Genomic DNA, 21,512 nt, shown 5'->3' on the forward strand with positions numbered 1-21,512 from the left:
GGGGTTTTTCCAGGTATGTTCCACTTTTTCCCCGGACATTTTCACGCAGGCATTTTTCGGGGACATCCGGAAAATGCCTGGCAATGCCTGGATAATTCCCGGAAAATGCCTGTAAAAGTCCCGGAAAATGCGTGAAAATGTCTGGAAAAAGCGTGGAAAATGCCACTTCAAATTTGCGAAGTAATTCAAACTCAAACTCAAACATTCATTTATTCAATTAGACTACTATTTAGTAGCACTTTCGAATCGTCATTACATAAGTATTTTAACATTTACCACCGATTCGGAAAGCAGTATCTATGGAGAAGAATCGGCAAGAAACTCCATAGTTGCTCTTTTAAAATCATGTCAATATTACATAATATGTAACTTATATCTAACTTATACATAATATATCATAATATGCCAAAGAACTGTCCTGTGGCTTTTACGCGACAACCCTCCATGGGTCTTTATCGTCCATATATTCCTGAATACTGTAGTACGCTCTCTGAACTAGTACACCTTTTATATAAGTTTTAAATTTAGAACTACTAAACTCTTTAATATTGAGAGGAATTCTATTGTATAAGCGTATACCTTGACCCATAAATGAATTTTTAACTTTAGCTAATCGGAAAAACGGCATTTCAATTCTATTCCTGTTCCTTGTGCCATAATCGTGTCTATCTCCTACTCTTGTGTGTAAGTCGGCGTTTTTGTGAACATGCAAAATATTATTAAATATATACTGTGATGGTACAGTAAGGATACCAGTATTCTTAAAATGATCTCTTAGTGAGTCCCGAGCACGCAAATTATATATAGAGCGAATGGCTCTTTTCTGTAAGATAAATATAGTTTCTATATCTGCAGCCTTGCCCCACAGTAGAATTCCATAGGACATAATGCTATGAAAGTAGCTGAAATAAACCAATCTAGCCGTATCTTCATCGGTGAGATGCCTTATTTTTCGGACTGCATATGCAGCTGAACTGAGCTTACCTGCAGCGGTGTTGACATGGGCTCCCCACTGTAGTTTCTCGTCCAATGTTAACCCTAGAAATACAGTAGACTCAGTAGGATGCAATACCTCCCCGTTCAAGGTAATATCTCTGTTCAACTTTTTTACATTAGGAAGTAAAAATTCAACACAAGTGGTTTTTTTGGCATTTAATAATAAATTATTGGCAGTAAACCATTCAGATATGTGTGAAAGAGCACTGTTCACTTCGTCAACATTTGGGTCATGCCTATCCACATTAAAAATTAATGAGGTATCATCTGCAAACAGAACTATTTCACACCTATCCTGCAAATAATAGGGAAGATCATTGATATATACCAAGAACAAGAAGGGACCTAAAATGGACCCCTGTGGAACACCAATGTTAATTGACGCACCGCTAGAACGTTCTCCATTAACAACTACAGTCTGTATCCTATCATGCAGGTATGACGCTATGAGGTTCTGGGCTTTTCCTGTAATTCCAAAGTGATTAAGTTTACGTAACAAAGTACAATGTTCAACGCAGTCAAATGCCTTGGAGAGGTCACAAAATATCCCCAGAGCATTTTTTGAGTTTTCCCATGCTTTATAAATATGTGTTAGAAGTGCAACTCCAGCATCTGTGGTTGAGCGCCCCTTTGTGAAACCAAACTGTTTGGTGTGCAGTAAATTATTAGATGCAAAATGACTACTCAATTGGTTTAATATTAACTTCTCGAATACCTTACTTAATGTTGGTAAAATAGAGATAGGTCTATAATTGTTACAGTCTTCTTGATCGCCCTTCTTAAATAGAGGTATAACTTTACTAAGCTTTAGTAAATTAGGAAATGTACCATAGTCACAACACTTATTAAATATGAAAGCTAAATTTTTCGCAATATTTTCTATTATATTATTAACTAAATTTACGGACATTCCCCAAAGATCACAAGTATTTTTTAGATTAAGCGTCTTAAAGGCAGTAACAATATCACTAGCAGTTACGTGTCGTAATTCAAATAATGTACTGCACCCCGCAACATGGTCTCTCAAAAAGGTTTCTGCAAGTGCTGAAGACGAATTTAAACTATTAGTAATAGTAGCAGGGACACTACTGAAGAATTCTTCAAAAGCAAGCGCAACATCAGCACTTTTGTCAATAACCCTGTCATTATTTACAAGTTTTATGGTATTACTTGATTTGCTTTTACCCATTTCACCATTAATAATAGACCAAACTGTTTTAACTTTATTATCAGAGTCGCGTATTTTTTCTTTGATATACAAACGCTTTGCAGTAAAACAAACTTTTTTAAAAATTTTTGAGTAATTTCTAACATAACTAAGAAAAGATGGGTCTTTATTATATTGCTTCATACCATATAATTCATAAAGAATGTTCCTGCACCTATGTATACTAGCTGTCGCCCATTTACTAAATGGTAAATCCTTGGTAATATTTAAAGATTTAACTTTAAATATTTTTTCAAATTCATTATGTACTAAATTAAAAAGATTTTTAAACATTTCACAAGGACTATTAGGAAAGGATTGATCATTTAGTACGGGCAGGTTTTTATTAATATTATTCTTAAATTTATTAATGCCTTTTTTAGTTATAGGCCTAACATTAATCCTTTTAAATGTAGGTATGCAATCCCATTCAAAAACTACTTTCTGGCCACAGTGATCCGAAGTCAATGTATTGAGAATATTTTTCTCTAAACAGATGCAGTCACAGTATATATTATCAATACAGGTTGCAGAAGTAGGTGTAATTCGTGTGGGTTCGTTAAAAAGTTTATATAGATTAAATGACTGAAATAAATTAACAATTCGTGTAGCCGTTTGTGTTTGTAAAAGTAAATCAATATTAAAATCACCACATACTATAACTTTTTTTTTACTCCTGCTTAGACGCTTTAATATTTCTTCCATGACTTTCTCAAACATATTATAGTCACTGGAAGGGGGTCTATAAACGCAAACAATAATATAACGCTCCAGCTCCACACAGGACAGGACAATTAAAGCAGAAAACCAAAAAAAGAAAAAGAAAGCTAAAATCTTTCATATTAAATGTATATGGGATATTCATATTTCATACTTAATGTATGGGAGGGTTTAAAGATAATTTTTTTGATATTTCTCGATTTATTTTTAAAAATTTATTACGGCCATTTTACTCATAAGGTTAAGTACTTTCGATATCAGTTTAAAGTTTTTTGTTATCTGTAATACTTACGGAAAAATCGCCTGTGCACACTTAACGATTACACCCTGTATAAGTATTTACAGACTTACAGCTGGGTATCTCGAATTCCGAGATTCTTACCTAATTTAACCTTACATGACTTGGCCATAACTCGTTCGGGCTCGTACATAAGAGTTAAAACGCATTCAATAACGCATTTCGTTAAAAAATGACAAATGTTTATAAGTATATAAATTTTTAATAGTACGTTGATAGTTATAAAAAAATTATTTCGGTGTTAGATAGCCCATTTATAGTGGAAGGCTATTATATCATCAGGCTAAGACCAACAGGATCTGAGCCACGTGAGTGAAATCGCGGGGCGCAGCTAGTTATTATTATGTATAACTACCTATATAAAATAACCAAATAGTTTCAATAAATGAGATTTATTTTCTATAAGTTGAAAATCAACATGCAAACATCCTTTTAGGTACATGTTAGCAAAAGTTATTGAAGTAGGTAGTTATGCGATTTTCATCAATTTTTTTTTCGAAAACCGACTACAGATTTTTTTTCAAATTATCGCCCATTGTTTTTATCGGGGTATGGGGGCCCTTTTAACCTCGGGGCCCTGGGCTGCAGCCCATAAAGCCCATGGGTAGATCCGGCCCTGTATGAAACTTTACTTTGTATAATCATTAACATTTCATAATGGTAAGTAAAACTTTACCAATTCACAATACTTTATTTTCCAATCCTAGTTATTGATAATATATTGTAATATATTGAACTAGCTTTCCACCCGCGGCATCGCCCGCGCAGTCAAAGAAAAACCCGTATAGTTCCCTTTCCCGTGGGATTTCCGGGATAAAACCTATCCTATGTCCTTTCTCGGGTATCAAAATATCTCTGTACCAAATTTCATGCAAATTGGTTAAGTAGTTAAGGCGTGATTGAGTAACAGACAGACAGACAGACAGAGTTACTTTCGCATTTATAACATTAGTATGGATTATTAATCAATTATAATTATCAATAATAATATATTGACGAAATCGCCAAAGACCTGCGCACCCTCCAGATTGAAAACTGGCAAGAGATGGCGCAGGATAGAGTCAAATGGAGGCTTTTATTGTCGGAGGCCAAGACTCACTTTGGGTCCCTGCGCCACTCTAGTAAGTAAGTAAGTTATTGATAATAATTAATTTACATTCCAAATGGGCATGTTTTTCTCTGTATTTTCGTCTTTGTGTAGAATATGACTACTATTGTATCAAATGATGTATCAATTAATGCAATATTATATTGTTTCAATAGATTGTTTTCACGAGTACAATTAATTAATACTTTTCATTGATACAGTTTGGTTTATTGTCATTTGATATAGTTTGGTTGTGGTATAAATTTAAATTTAGTACCAATAATTGAGCTCATTAAAATTTGTATGATTTGGAAATTGGAATTAAATCTAGTGAGTGGAGTTTAAAACCATTTATGGGAATTGTGTTGCATGTTTCACTTATAAAATTGTATTTCCTCGAATTTTGTCTGGAAACTTAAACCTTCTAATGGTAATATTAGTTATTTCTATTTCAAATTTAATTAATTATTTATTTTTAGTAAAGTAATAAAATGATATAAAAGTTGATACGAGTTAGTGAAATAAATATGTTGTAATAATATTGTTTTATGGCGATATGGCTGCATTGTTTCAAAAAGTGGATCTATACATTTATCAAAACTGTACATTAAAATATTTTTTTAAATACTTGGGGCGTGATCTTCAATTAGAATTTTTGTGTTTGTCTGTGTATGTATGTATATCCAGGCTAAACTCAAAAAGTACTGCATGGATTTACTTCAAATTTGGTATAAAGATACACGGGAACGGGAACTATGCCGGTTTTTCTTTGACTATGTGGGTGAAACCGCGGGACGTAGCTTGTTTAAAAATATGAACAAACAAGGAACGAACCTTTATCCGCCTGATGGTTTTCGATGAATGATTAGCAATCACCACACTGACGTTCACAGCTTCGCCGTGGGAGTACGTCGCCTTGTCCAACCAGGCTTCTAGTTCCACCCTTTGAATGAAAAAAATATATTAATGAATGAATATTCTTCATTGTAAAAAAAAACAAGTAAAATTAGAAAAATATACATAATTGAATAATTTTGGCTATATAGAGCCTAGCCAGCTCTGAGCTCTATATGCACTATATCCAAAATCTCTATTAAAGGGGATTTTTTTTGTTTGTATAAATCTACACGATCAATATTTCACCAGACATTATTTTACCAGCTAGATCTATAGCGAGTTACATAGGCTTCTTTTTAAAAATCAACTCAGGCGATGCCTCAGGAGTGGCTAGTCTATATATTATATAAAACTCAAAGGTGACTGATATAGTGATCTATCAACGCACAGCCCAAACCACTGGACGTATCGAGCTGAAATTTGGCATGCAGGTAGATGTTAGGACGTAGGCATCCGCTAAGAAAGGATTTCCCGAAATTCTTGCGGGAACGGGGAAAAACGGGGATGCACGTACAAAGTCGTGGGCGGAAGCTAGTTCTAAAATAAAGTTTGAAAAACGTAATACAGTTTTTGGAAAATGTAAGCAGAAATTCGGGACGACAAACAAAGATTTGAGTTTTTTAATAAGTACCTACAACTATACTAAAGTAATAAAACATTATTTAAATATTCGTAGTTTATTAAAAGAAACAGCATTTCTTAATTTTATCACTAACGAAATTAGGTGTCATTTTTATGTCTTTATTGTCGTAGCTCAATCAATCATCATTCCCATATTCCTTTAAAGTGCTTAAAATGCACAAAGGCATGACAGTATATCAAAATAAAACAGTTAAGTAATAAATTTAAAATTTACGCTATGAAAAATGAAGCGTTTTTGGAAGTCAAAACAACAAAGAGGCTTATATTTTCCTTTCTATACATTTCCGATTCAATGAATAGAACATGAGTTCATTGAATCTGTGTAGATTAAAACAAATTGAAACTGTACAATTTCAACAGAATTTGTTATTTATTTTATTATTTTCATAAAAGTGAATCCTGTTGCGTGGTCGTAAGCTATCATAATAATATTTATAGAGAAACTAGCGGTCGCCCCGGCTTCGCCCGTGGTACATATTTCGCAATAAAAAGTAGCCTATGTCCTTTCTCGGGTATCAAAATAACTCCATACCAAATTTCATGCAAATTGGTTCAGTAGTTTAGGCGTGATTGAGTAACAGACAGACAGACAGACAGAGTTACTTTCGCATTTATAATATTAGTATGGATTGTATTCATAGATAAATGAAACTTTTTTCTGAAATGTTAGAGATTAATTAATTTTAATGTTAAACAAATCCCTTATTAAGCAGTACATAATGTTAATATTATGCGTCTTTTTTAATGCGTCTGGAATTTATTTTGATAAATATTTAATTATAAAGTTCAACCACAATGATTTTTGCTAATTCGTTTTCATTATAAGAGAAATATATTTTCTGTTTCATTATGCTGCGTATTATTTTTCAACAGAACCATAAAGCCTCTCACAAACATACACAAAAAGATTTATTTGTAACAATGTGTTTGATTAAAAAAAACATTTTTCAAAAAAATAACATTCTGAATTCTCATATCCGCAAAAATCTTGGATTTATACATTTTCATTACGAACGAAATAGGTTTTATATAAATCTGGAGTGGAGGAGATTGAAATTAGTTACCGGAATATTTCCATCACACCCCATGTATGATTTTCAATTGCTCTTAGAAATATAATATTATTCATAATTATAAAAGTACATAATATAATGCACGTGTTTTCATAAAACAACACACACAAACACAATTGCTTGTTCCCTACTAAATATTATCTTAAAATCTTCCCAATCTACAAAAGCGACGCGACAAAATTAAGCAACGAATTCCCTTTGTATAGCGTATCGTTTCAAGGTTATTTAATTTCACAAAAACACTATAAAAGCTAAGCTTCTTGAATATTAATACACGACAAATTAGATTTTTACCTCCCGTCAGATAGTAGGAACGGCTTTTCCACGGAGGCCCGAGGTGGCGTCGGCTCCATATTCTCTGTGAAGATAAACGGACTTTTAAATTAAATATGAATTTTTGATGAGTAAAGGAACACCTCTGCTATTCCATTTGGGTTAAGAGCTAGTTAGTAGTGACGTAATTATACTTTTGGAGGCCCTTATCAAGAATTGGGGCCCTTCATTCAAGTCATTCACTTTACTATAAGACGGTACATTTACATCAGACGAGCGCATGCTCATTCCAACCCTACTATGTCAAATTCTTTTAAATAGGCCTACGCCTACAACTAAAGAATGCTCTACAGCATTCTCCTATTGTTTTACTCTAATTATTATAAGGAATAGCAATATAAAGCATGACAACTGACTGCCTATAAACAGCATATTCCTTCTAATACTTTACTCGTACATTGGGAATACAATCTGGGGGCCTCTTCGAGCATGGGGCCTCTGGCATTTTACTTACTTACCACACTGTGGTTTTGTCACTGCCAGTTATTCACAATTAAAATAAGAGTAGGCTTTGTAGAGGAGCTTTTTTTACATATAAAAATAAGTGGCGCTTTTTTGTAATGATTATTATGGCATAAACGATATTATGTTATATACTAGCGTTCGTTAATTATTTTACCATATATCTCTCTATGTCTATCTAATGCGAATTTCTTTTGACTACGCGGGCGGAGCTGCGGGTAGCTTGTACTTAATATTCCTTGTAAAGTATAGTATCTATTGATGTTCACTGAAGTAATACCGTTCTCAGAATATTGGCTGCACACTATTTTACGTTTATAGGACTTAAGTGTTATGTACCTACTTTAGAATGTAGACACATAAACACCCTTATATTATAGCGTATTATAGACTAAAATCAATTGCATCAGAAGACTACAGAGTAATTAACACTCGTAAGATATTATAGATTTTGATAAATCATTTATTAGCTAGTGCTTATAAGAGACAGGCTTATTTTGTAGTGAAGAAAGAAAAAATAACATTTATTGATGCATATAAACTATTTATGACCCTACTATTATAATTTAAGAATTAAGATCAAATATATTTAAGACAAAGCTTTTACTTTTATGACTGCCTCCTTGGTACAGTGGTTGACGCATGAGCGTAGAGCCGAGGGGTCCTGGGTTCGATCCCCGGTGGAGACGAAGACCCCCTTACCCCACTAGGGGACATGGGACTTCACTTTTTTTACGTTTCACAGAAACACCAGTTTGAAACTGTTCAGAGTATAAACTTTTGAATGATAAGATATTGAAAATAATATAAATTCTATAAAATAAAGGTGAAACGTAAATTTTTTTATGTATATGTTATTGTTATAATTATGGTTATTTTCTTTGAAATATATAGTAATATCTACATTCTTATATTCGGAGCTAGAGCTATACATACAATAATACAACCCTTAAACTTTCCTTCTTATGAAAACGTTGATTAAATAATATAAAATACTGAGAAAACCAATGACCTATCTCTTTTATATATCATAGGAGAAAACCCTCAAATTATATCTGATAACTAGCTGTGCCGTGCGGTTTCACCCGCGTGGCTCCGCTCCTGTTGGTCTTAGCGTGATAATATATAGCCTATATTACTCGTGGATAATGTAGCTTTCGAATGGTGAAAGAATTTTAAAAAATCGGTCCAGTAGTTTATGAGCCTATTCATTACAATCAAACAAACAAACAAACCGTGTTTTCCAATTACAGCACTAGAGCGCATTATGCGGCATAATGCTTAGCGTTGAATGTTCCAATTACAGCAATGCTTCGCACAATTGAGCACTCTTAAAAGTAATGCGCGTGAATTGATGCGTGCAATCGATTTATCGTAAATAATTATTAATTGTTGGAAAAAAATTTAAAGCTTTCGTTTCTTTCGAAATAATCAAAGTTAATTCAAATTGTGTTAAAAAAATCAATATAAGTATGGATGAAGGTAAATCCAAATTACTTAAAATAACCGTAAATAGTTTTCAACCAATTATTATGTATACCACTTTATTTACACATTAATGAGGTTATTGCTAACTCTATGAATATTTTTTTTTTTTCAACACTGAACTTAGCGCAACCTGCTGGTGCGTTTCACGTTCCAATTAAGCATCAGCATAATTCGGCATTGTGCGCCACTGAGTCGCATTATGCTCTGTAATTGGAAAACAGCCAAAGTTTTCCTCTTTATAATATTAGTGTAGATTACAAAATAATTAGCAAAATGTTAAACATTGTTCCGTGAAAACGAATAACATTGCAAATAATTCAAATTAACATAAGCCCACTTTGCAATTTGCATACCACAATACTATATTTTGTATTCAGTAGCAATTGAACATTTTCACCGTAATACAGATAAAATATATATACCATTTATTTCATAACACGATATTTTAATCAAGTACCAGACAGCTTTCCATAAGCCCAGATTATATCCGACCCAAAAATTATAAACATATTTTCTATTGTATCTTATTTTGCAATTTGGTTATATACTTTATTATTGTATCTACGTACAATTATGTAAATTGAACTACGGATAATGTTTATTTAACATTATCCGTAGTTCAATATGAAACACGAGTAATGTTTATTTTTTTTAACCGACTTCAAAAAAAGGAGGAGGATATCAATTCGGCCGGTATGTTTTTTTTATGTATGTACACCGATTACTCCGAGGTTTCTGAACCGATTTACGTGATTTACTTTGTTCGATGCGGGATGGTGTCGAATTGGTCCCATCAAAATTTTATTTGGATAGGCCCAGTAGTTTTTTATTTTATGAGCATTTTTGTCTGAATTTGTAAATGTTGCAAGTGCAAGTTTGAAGTCGGTTGTTTTTAACGCAGTTATCACTTGTTCCAGGCGGTGTTTAAAATTTATACGTGGGCCACACTGAAAGTTTTGCGTAACTAATAAACAAAACAATTTATTCGTCCAATATTATATTTACTACTTTTTAAAGTATTCTCCGTTACATTTAAAACACTTTTTCATCCGTTCAAACCATTTCTGGAAACATGAGGACCATTGGTCCGAGGGTATGTTTTCTGCGTGCTGTTTGAAAGCAACCACGGCCTCTTCTGGTCTCGTAAATGTCGAACCACTCATTGATTCATAGATTTTTGGGAAAAGAAAGAAATCGCAAGGTTCTAGGTTAAGACTGCGTGCGGCATGAGTCACGTGCTCTATGTTTTCAGTAGCCAAAAATGACTTTGTTTTGTTCGCGGTGTGCGCCGAAGCACTGTCATGGTGCAACAAGATGCGACTTCTAGGTCGCTTTTCTCTTATTTTTTCTAAGAAATTGGGCAAAAAATAGTGGTGTACCACTCGGCATTAACAGTCTTTTGTTACTCAAGTGGGATAGTGCAGACAGGATTTGTCTTAGAGAAAAATAATGCAATCATTTGTTTGCCAACCCTTCTCGCCTGCCTCAATTTGGTTGGTTTGCTGTCACTTCTAAACACCCACAAAGAATATTGGTGTTTTCTTTCTGGAATATAACCATATATACATATTTCATATCCTGTCACGATATTATACACGGCGTTAGAATGTCCGTAATTGTACTTTAATAGCATTTCTTAACACCAATCTACTCGATGTCGTTTTTGTTCTGGAGTGAGTTTAGGAGCAATTCACAGGCAACCAAGCTTCCTAACTTTGAAATGTTCATGTAAAATTTTCTGAATTTGTCTCATACCAATCCCCAAATGTCCTCGAATCTCCTAATAAGTGATATGGCAATTTTCTTAAATTAGTCGTATGATGGTAGCCATATTTTCCTCCGTGATCGCAGTTGAGGGTCGACCTTCACGAATTTCATCATGAAGAGAAACACGGCCGCGATGAAATTCAGCATATCAATGCCTTACAGTGCTCAAATAAGGTGCTTCCCTCCCAAAAGTATTTTGAAGGCGAGCAGTGCAAGCTTTCGGAGAAAGCGAACTTTTAAAATCATCAAAAATCATCGCCCTAAAATTGTTTCGTGTTAGTTCCGTTTTTGCTACGGACAACGAACTTCAACTTGAGATAAAAAAAAATTGACACGAGCTTCCAGCCAAATTTTTTTTTCCTCAACTTATGAGACTTCATAGGTTAAAAAAATATAACATTCAAAATTCAAACATTTATGGGTGGCTAGAAACGCAAAACTTTTAGTGTGCACTAGGTATATGCTTTAATAATGGATAAATCCGTAATAATAAACTGTGTTGAAATATTAACAGATAAACAATATTATTTTATTTTCATGAAACGGCTTCAAGTTTGACTCAGAATCTATACATATAATAAATCTGTAGAAGGGTCAATTCTGTACATTGAAAATTTTGAAAAAATAACTAGCAGGGGGTGTTACTGGATCGATACCAAACCCAAATATGTGATTAAAAAAATTTTTGTCTGTCTGTCTGTCTGTCTGTCTGTATGTGAAGACATCACGTGAAAACTACCGGTTCGATTTCGATGAAACTTGGTATAATTATACCTTATTATCCTGGGCGTAAAATAGGATACTTTTTATCCTGGAAAAATACGTAGAAAAAAAATTAATCTCAATTTTTTAGTTATCCATAGACGTTGTTCTGTAGTAGGTACCGCGAACACACGTTGCATATTATTATAGACCTAGCCGTATTTGGGTCCAATAGATATTTATAAGATGTCATTGTCCGAGTTACTCAAAATGGAGAAATAAACCATCCACGCAAAGACCGACATCCGCGCGGACGGAGTCGCGGGCGGAAGCTAGTTATACATATAATAAAGGCTAGTCACGTAGCGTGGGCTGTGAAAGTGAAATATTCAGTGCACGTTATAGAATAAATAATATTGTCATGTATTTTATGATATATTTATTTCAGCGTCTTTTATTTTCGCAAAAATAAGGAGTATAATAATAATATGCTTCTTTATCTTTATCTCTAACTAGATTTCCACCCGCATAGTTCCCGTTCCCGTTAGATTTCCGGGATAAAACCTATCCTATGTGTTAATCCAAGTTACCCTATATATCTGTGCTAAATTTTATTGTAATCGGTTCAGTAGTATTTGCTTGAAAGTGTACCAAGCATACATACACATACGCATACACTTACATCCATCCGCACAAACTTTCGCATATATAATATTAGTAGGATGTGTATAAATGCTCAAAAATGATTCATCCGTTTGCTATGTATATCCATATCCATATAAGTTTATACTAGTAAATATTAACTCAGTTTAAACAATTATTATTGTGCAATAACATGATAATGTAATTTCAGGAGAGGCAAAATGGGCGGAAGTTAGGCATTGTCCATTTACTCCATATATCTCACTAAATGGGCCATTAAATATTATTATTCAGAGAGTAGCATGCTTCATTTCAAATTAGGTAATACTAGAATCTGGATAGTTACAATATTATATTACAACGTACAATATGAACACAATATGTGGAACATTTTACTACAAATTCAAAACATATATATCCTGATCTTCCATATTATTTTATGTAACAAAATTATGTTTAGGAACACCAATAATTGGGACCAATATAAACTAAGATGTAAAGCTGTCCCTCTATGTAAATAAATGAACATTTTCTAAATATTATATAGCCCGTAGAAAGTTTTCTTATTTCCAAGTAGTATATTCAAGTAAATATTAACGCTATACAACCCGGGTCTAGCTCAAAATAATTTCTTCATTAATATTTAAAACTAGCTTCCGCCAGCGACTCCGTCCGCGCGGAAAAATTAAGAAAAATTAAGATTTTTTTTCTACGTATTTTTGCAGGATAAAAAGTATCCCATTTTATGCCCAGGATAATAAGGTATAATTATACCAAGTTTCATCGAAATTGAACCGTTACCCCTGCTATTTATTTTTTCAATATTTTCAATGTACAGAATTGACCCTTCTACAGATTAATTATATGTATAAATAATGATCTATATGAGTACAAGATATTAATCTTCCTCAATCAATAAGTTATACCGCCTTCGCCTAATTATGTAAATGTTATTTTTGAGAGTTCTCTTTATTAGGTAAGATTTTTCAATATTCTAACAGTTTGTTTACACATTTTTCTGTTCATTTTGTTACAAACGAACGTTCTGTTATAAATTATCATAAATTACCAAAAGTTTTCCCAAAATGTTTTTGCTATTATCATAAGAAAAATAATTCAAACTTGTATAAGCGAATGCTTTTAATTTGCGTTCTGCGTAGCTCAGAATAATGAATTTTTATAAAGTGATGACTCGACAGAATCCTATCCATTAGTATATAATGCAAAGGGTAATGACGCTTTGTTGCCAGAAAATAAAAGTTTTTGGGAAGAACGACAATGCTTATAAAAATAAAATTTTTGATATTTGCAATTATTTATAAATGAATATACATAATATTATAGAATCTATTATTTAGATAGAGTAAACAGAGACTATATACTATGTACCTACTTTTCTTCTTTTTGTAAAAGTCTATTGAAGAAATTACCTCAAGTAAAACTCAAATGGAAATTTGTCTCAAATATTGCTACTTTAGTTCGAAGTCGATCATTCTAATATCTAGGAAGCCACCGCCGTTCACACAAATCGAATTTATATTAAGAACATATTTTATATTCTGTTGTCGCGTTTTAAATCAGGGAGCAAGAAGACCTACCTACTTACTACGTACTTACATGACGTAATATTTACTTATATACTTTTATATAGTTTATTAGATATACATTCACTTGACATTTGACGAAACTATAGGGAACTATAACATAAACTGACATGCAAGAAACAAAACTTATATTGATACTTGCTAAGGTTTTAAGGATTTTCGCACAATCCCAGAATTGAAGGACGGCATTTGCAAATGTTGGTTCTATACGAATATTCGTACATTGTACAAATGTTTGCACGCAAGTGAGTGATCCGAGTTAAGTAAAGTAATCGTACAGTAACGACGAAAAAATAAGCTCACATCGCAAAGTACATATTGACTTCCTTTTTATTGTTATAGATTTTTTAGCTGAACTATTTTTTGGGCAAATGAAATATAGTAAAAATTTAAAGTTTTCTTTTTATTAATGTAAGGTGCAATGAAAGTTTTCTGCTATTTGGTATATTATTGGAAGTTTTCACTCACCTATTTCTTCGCTTGTCATTCGACTGTGGTCTGGTTCCAACTTCGTTTTTGCTTTGAGCCTGAAAAATATATTTCAATTAGACGAGCTTTTAATTGGTGGTAACTTAGCACATACTAATTACTAATTATTAATATTGAATACATTATGTTATCATTATTCGAAATATTGTGTGTATAGTTTTTAATTATCTCCGTAATAAGGGAAAAAGATGACCAGATATGTTTGCGGGTCTTAATCCAGACAAAGTTAAAAATTTGCGTTTACTGTCATCATCATCATCATCAGCTTATATACGTTCCCACTTCTGGGACACGGGCTTCCTATGAGGGTACAGGCCATAATCCACCACGCTGGCCAAGTGCGGGTAGGCCACTGTATGTGTGTCCTTTTCGGTATGACTAGGTACTTATATGTTTATGAATGTCTAAAGAAGATTAATAATTCCCTTTCTACGCTCTTTAGATAAATAAGAAAAAAATCCCATTCATCGCTCTACAGATAAATAAGATAGATATTATATTGAAATGTACGTCAAGGAGCACAAAAGGCTATTTAAAAAGAGAGACGAGAATATAACTCATAAACATTCCTTTTGTAAAAGACATTTATTGAAGACATGATACGATCCGACTAATGTAATTCATGCATACGCTAGGGGGAAGAAGTTGTTAATATTAAAGTTAGTTCCCCTGTGTTTAATTTACATTAATATTACAAAATATATGAGTATGTTTCAAACTTAAAAAAGAGCGTATGTGCCAAGCACACGTGTCAGCAGTGAAACTCCTTTGACAAAATTCAAAGATACAAAAATCGTCCTTACTTCATGACGTGACGGTATTGCCACAACCTTGAAATTTTACTCTCAACGTGCCTAACGAAGTTGCAGTTCAAAAAAATAGCTATGTTATTAATCGAAGAATGCTATAGATATTCTTTGCTGTAGCCTGTAGTCTTTACGTATGTTGGCATCATACTACAAGCAATTAGAACCCAACATAACATCAATAGCAAAAGTCACAATCATAGGAAAAATATTGCATTCAAAAGCAGACGGGGATGCGTGGATAAGCTAGTGTTACCAGTTTTTAAGCTATTACATAGCTTCTATCGCGGGCCTTGAGCGCGGGGACCGAATCGAGAAATTCAGTAACGAAAAAATCTCACGCTACCCACTCCGACGGGCTCGGAGGTGTGGCTTGAAGGCATGCTATGCAATAGCTTTACCGCGGCAGTCACGTCATTTTTATATTATACATACACATGAGGGTTTCGGCCAAAATGCACGCTTGCTTGCCTAAATTCAAAAGTCGAATATAAAAGTCTAGTAAATAATGATATTCAAGTAAAACATACACAAAAGATACCCACACACAAATTCTGCCATTTATCTATGTCTGAAAACGGACATTAACATGATGAGGGTAAAATAATGCCTTCCCCGCTAATGTTATAATTCCGAAAGTTTGTATGGATGTGAGTTTGAAATTATTTGCGGGTAGTTAATAGGTTGTTAAAATGTTAGCATGTGATAAATGTATATTGAACACATAGTTTTTTTATTCAAAAATTTTGCTGAGTGTATTTAATGCTAAAAAACCAAAAATTGTATTGGAATAGATGCCATTATTTAAATTAATTAGTTTATTTGTACCTATAATATTATGTGAGTTTATCATTATATTATAATGTGATATATTCATGGAATTGCATGTAATATGTTAAATTTGAAATCTATTGAAGAATAGAATAAAATACGAAGATTGATTGATTTTCAGTTAAATAATATAATTACTACTTTAATTAAATTTCTTTTACATATATATCTTATAAGTTTATGTATATATATAATTGCTTGTGTATGTAGTGACATGAAACAAAAGTGCTTGGAAGGAATATGCCACGTCCGATACAAATGTTTTACCAGTTTTATTATGTAGAAGATATTGATCAAAATAATGACGATGAAAATTAGATAAAAACATTTTTTATTAATTTTTAGCCTTGTAAGTATTGAGTTTACTAAAAACCATTCTTATTAATATCCAAGTAAAGTGCGCTGTCCTATGCTATTTATTATGCTGATCACATTAGAAAAAACACTGAAAATACTATCTATTTAATACGTTTCTGCTCACATAATTATCAGGAAATTAAAAAAAAATTGACGTAAGTAGTTCTACTTTTTTATTCAGAATCTAGACACGCGGCAGCGTGTCAAGCCGAGTTCAAGCAAAGAGAACTGGCGAGCAGCAGCCGTGTGTATATTTACACGAACCATTTCGAGCCACTTTTCACCCCCTTATAACTCGAAAACTATTTAAGTTATATAAACCAAATTTGGTACATATCAAGAGGACCTCAAGATAAACAAGAACCTTAAATTTCATAAATACAGATTAAACAGTTGCGTAGATATTAATATCCAAAAATCGCAATTTTTAAGACTGACTGACTTATAGACATATACAAAACCTAACCCACTTCCAGATGACCTAGAAAGTTCAAATTTTGTAATCAACTAGGTAATAGTAAGTGTACAAAGGAAAAAATCAGAAAATACTGAATTTATTTGTATTTAATTTTTTTTTCAATGACATAAATTTTGTTTGTATGGAAAAATGGAAAAGTTTAAAAAAAAAGAAAATAGTATATTCACCTTACTAGTCTTAAAAAATAGATAAAAACTAATCAGTGGCCGAAAAAAATTTTGAAATCCATCAATAAATGACTGAGATATAGATTATTGAAGTTTACATATTTTAGGACGAAACATCTGTAGATTCGAAGCGCCTCTGACATCACACTCACTCGCGCTAGTATCGCTAGGGCGGATTACTTCAATTCTTATGCTTTATTCAAATCTGTTATTAAACGTAAAATAAAAGAAAATTGTAATAAAAATATTGCCTTTATTGCTAATACAGTTAAAAATAATATATAATTTTACATATTCACATTTATTTATTCTTTATTTATGAGTGTTTAGTTTAGTTTTAATTTCAGTGTAAATAAATAAATAAATAAATAAAATCTTTATTTTCCTTTAAACATGGTATTCAATGGTGATACAATTATATTAATAAAGCACAAACATGTTTAGCCAATACAAGCATGCAAAAATAATTACCATAAATGGTGTAATGGAAGAAGGCTTCGTCGAAGGTCTAAATGATTTAATTTGCGTAATATTAATATGAGTGAAACATATTTAGGCGCGTTTAGAGTAAAATTTCAAGATCGCGTCATGGCAATACCGTAACGTCATGGAGTAAGGCGACGATTCTTCTACAACGATCTTTGCATCTTGGTAATAGTGTGTGTACAAATTCACGCTGGATGTTTAGAAAATCATGTAATCTTTTAAACAGAAAACGAGTTTAAAAAATTGCAGATAATGACGGGGTAATGTGAGCTGACATTCATAACATACAAGAAAATATATAAAATAATACTAAACAAACCATACAGAGAAACCGCAAGAAAAAAAAATCGTATATAAAAAGTATTATATATATTTATAAAGTAAATCAAATTTGCAGAGTAATTTTCTGTACAAAAAGTAATGATATCCCACCAAAAACATAAATGTAAAAATTGGAGCCGAGTTCAATCGTTGACTTAATTTGCCAAAAAAAGAAATGAGATCTAAATGTGTGCCAAGTTCTGCAGACAGTCCAGAAATTTATTTACAAAGATGTATTAAGTTCTTAGGTTGACTGAAAACTCAATTGTTTTATTTTCCCTTAGAGAACAATGTTTATTCCAAAATATAACTTTTTTAATTTGAATAATATAATTATTTTCACAAAGCAAACAACTAATGACCTATTGAACCCCATAATTTGATGAGGCTAGTTTTACATACTGTTTATATTTTGTGAGGTTCTAAAAACTAGCCTCATCAAATTATGGGGTTCAATAGGTCATTAGTTGTTTGCTTTGTGAAAATAATTATATTATTCAAATTAAAAAAGTTATATTTTGGAATAAACATTGTTCTCTAAGGGAAAATAAAACAATTGAGTTTTCAGTCAACCTAAGAACTTAATACATCTTTGTAAATAAATTTCTGGACTGTCTGCAGAACTTGGCACACATTTAGATCTCATTTCTTTTTTTGGCAAATTAAGTCAACGATTGAACTCGGCTCCAATTTTACATTTATGTTTTTGGTGGGATTATATTATTTTAAACAGCTTTCCGCCAGCGCAGCGGCTTCGCCCCATAGTCAAAGAAACACACGCATAGTTCCCGTTTCCGTGGGATTTCCGGGATAAAACCTACCCTATGACCTTCTTCATGTCTCAAGCTATCTCTGTTCCAAATTTGAAGTAAATCCATACAGTACTTTTTTGAGTTTAGCTCAGACATACATAAAGACAAACAGACAAAAATTTTAAAAACTATAATTTTGGGTTCGGTGTCTATTGTAGATCACACCCCAAGTATTATTTTAAACAAATATTCAATGTACAGTTTTAACTTTCCTACGATTTTATTATATTTAAGAATAATTTCAAGATAATTCATACCAACAAAGGGCTAATTTGGCGCTACCGTTACCATTAATAGGCTGTAGTTCCGTTGTTTACTGCTCGATTGTCATTATTGAAGGCTATTGAAGGTTTATTAGAAAGGTGATAAAAGTAGCTATATGTTTTATAATAAGCTAAATTCTCATAATTCTAACGGTTACCGAGATTTTTGCATTAAAAAAAAATATATATTTCATAAAATGTTGATTTTTGAAAATATTTCAGTTGGTACTAGTTTTACATTAATGAATCTTAGGAATCAAATAATGTTTATTTAATTATCTTTCAATTGACACCCTTTTAAGTAAATCGGTCCAGTAGTTATTTAGATATACCGCACAATAGAATGGCCCGACGGCCACCTTTGCTACGTCATAGCTCCCCCCTCCATACCCCTAGGAAGTGACTACCGCTTTTTTTGTGTACAGAAAAACATGCCGATTAAGTGGATATCAGTAGTCCGTATGACGGAGGTGAGTCCCACGGAAATGAATTTTATTTCAATTGGGGACTGTACTAATGTAACTACATTGAAGTTACTTTTCAGTTCATTTAATTAAACAGCTTAAAATTAATTTAAAGAACCACCGTATTGATTGCCTAATTATAAGATAATTAAAAATTTATCATCAAAACTTTAATTTCCCTAAGTTAATGTATGCTAATTCACAATTAGGCCGGGTTTAAAGAGCGATTTCATCACGGCACATAAATTTGCTAATAATAAAGAATTAAATTGCAGAAACTAAAACAGTAATATAGCTTTATTCCAAAAATGATATTCCTGTTCCAATGGATGAATTAATTATGCGGGCCAGGAGTGTAGAGACGTGGTATAAAGGATAAATCAGATATTCTTCATTAAAAAATATGGTTAAAAAAATACGTTATTTAATATTTTTTCATACTGCATTTCTAATGTTTTTTCACAAAATGCTATTTATAACACTAACAATCGACATATTTAATAATAAAAATATGAATAAAAATAAAAATGTGATACACTTTTTATTGTTTTTTTTTTTTTAATTTTGTGTGCGTATAGCCTTAGTTTTGAAACAGTTGTATATAAAGAGAAAAACATTTTAATATAATTATCCATTGAAGAGTCCTCTAGTGCGACAAAATGTTTGAAATACAAGTTATTTCATTATTTTTACTATCCTGGTATGCACATGGTAAGTTTCTTATTTTTTACTATATTGCATGTTTTTTTGGAATGCGTGGTGCAATGTCTGGTTTAATGGGACTCTGGTGGGTCTATTGGGTCCATTTTTGTTTCTTTCTATGCGGCTTTTCTCAATAAAAATACAATATTTTTCTTCACCGGTTCCTATGGAAGACTACTTATATTATGGTAGTTAATTTAATTTTTGACGCTCGTCTAGTCTCTAATGCCTTTTGAATGAAGTCTTAACCACAGATGTCTCAGAGGTTAAGGACTCAGACGCTCATACCCTTTTTCTTCATATTTTTCCTATCATTTATCGGGAAGTTTACTTCAAGCCTTGTATAAAATAGGTAGTTTCAGGGTGCTTTTCCAACAGAGTTGTCCTAAATAGCTATGCTGCGAAAATGTGTGAAAATGTTTCCATTGATCCTAATCTGTGTAGCGACGCGAGTAAGATGTGCTATGAAGATGCGCAGCTCGATCTATTTGATGTATCTATAGTAGGATCCCTCTTTTTATTATTGTACGATAGGGAAGCGCTTGACCACGATGATGATAAGCTGAGATGTGGCCGATGGAAGATGGAGCACGCTTCCGTAGAAGGTACCTGTTCACTCTTTTCTTGAAGACCTCCATGTTGTACTCGTCGGCGAACACAGACTCAGGAAGCATATTCTAGTCCCACGCGGTTCGAATGAAGGCCCTCCTACACATATTAAACGCATCCACCGCAAAGGAGCATAGCCCATCCTTTATGTTTCAACTTCTTCAGGTGCAACTATCAATCCTGAGACGAAAGTGTTTGGTGGGAATGATGCACCAGAAGGAGCGTTCCCTCATCAGGTATCATTGAGAAAGACCACATGGAGGGAGTACCACTTCTGCGGCGGATCTATCGTCAGAAAATCATGGGTGTTGACCGCTGCCCATTGCACAATCAAGTATTTCATTACATAAATTAAATTATTATGTTTTTATGTAAGGTAGTGTGTAAGTGTAGTAAGGTAAAATGCCCATGAAAATTTGTAGAGGCGTAATGTCTTAAGCAGTCCTTACGACTTATAAAGACACATTGTATAGGCGTGTCACACGAGCCATATTTCATTAAAAATAGATATATTCTTGAAAATCAATATAATGGACAATTGCACTGTATGAAAGGTACAATAATAAGATAACCTTTAATTTCTTCTAGTGTTCATCCTGATAATATAACAGTTGTTGCCGGGACAAATTCATTGTCTTCAGGTGGTATGAGGTATAATTTGGATGAAATTATAAACCATGAGAACTATAATCGAACAACATTGGAAAACGATATCGCGCTGCTTAGAATAGTTGGTGAATTTGATTATTCTTCCAATATCGCTCCCATAGTCTTGGTGGAGCAGCCTACACCTGCTGGTACGGAGTGCG

At 32.8% G+C, this 21,512-nt stretch overlaps 1 protein-coding gene across 1 annotated transcript in view; it reads right to left on the reverse strand.

The window, feature by feature from the left end:
- The window catches only part of LOC123705409 (arrestin homolog), an 88,386-nt gene that overhangs the window by 8,144 nt on the left and 58,730 nt on the right, over window positions 1-21,512 (reverse strand). Inside the window, exons 7-9 of the mRNA XM_045654159.1 lie at window positions 14,387-14,445; window positions 7,215-7,278; window positions 5,143-5,251 (exon numbers count right to left, since the gene is read on the reverse strand). Coding sequence (XP_045510115.1) covers window positions 5,143-5,251; window positions 7,215-7,278; window positions 14,387-14,445 — 232 coding nt within the window. The remainder of the gene's footprint in view (window positions 1-5,142; window positions 5,252-7,214; window positions 7,279-14,386; window positions 14,446-21,512) is intronic.

The sequence above is a fragment of the Colias croceus genome, chromosome 2 (assembly GCF_905220415.1).
Source record: "Colias croceus chromosome 2, ilColCroc2.1".
Lineage (NCBI taxonomy): Eukaryota > Metazoa > Arthropoda > Insecta > Lepidoptera > Pieridae > Colias > Colias croceus.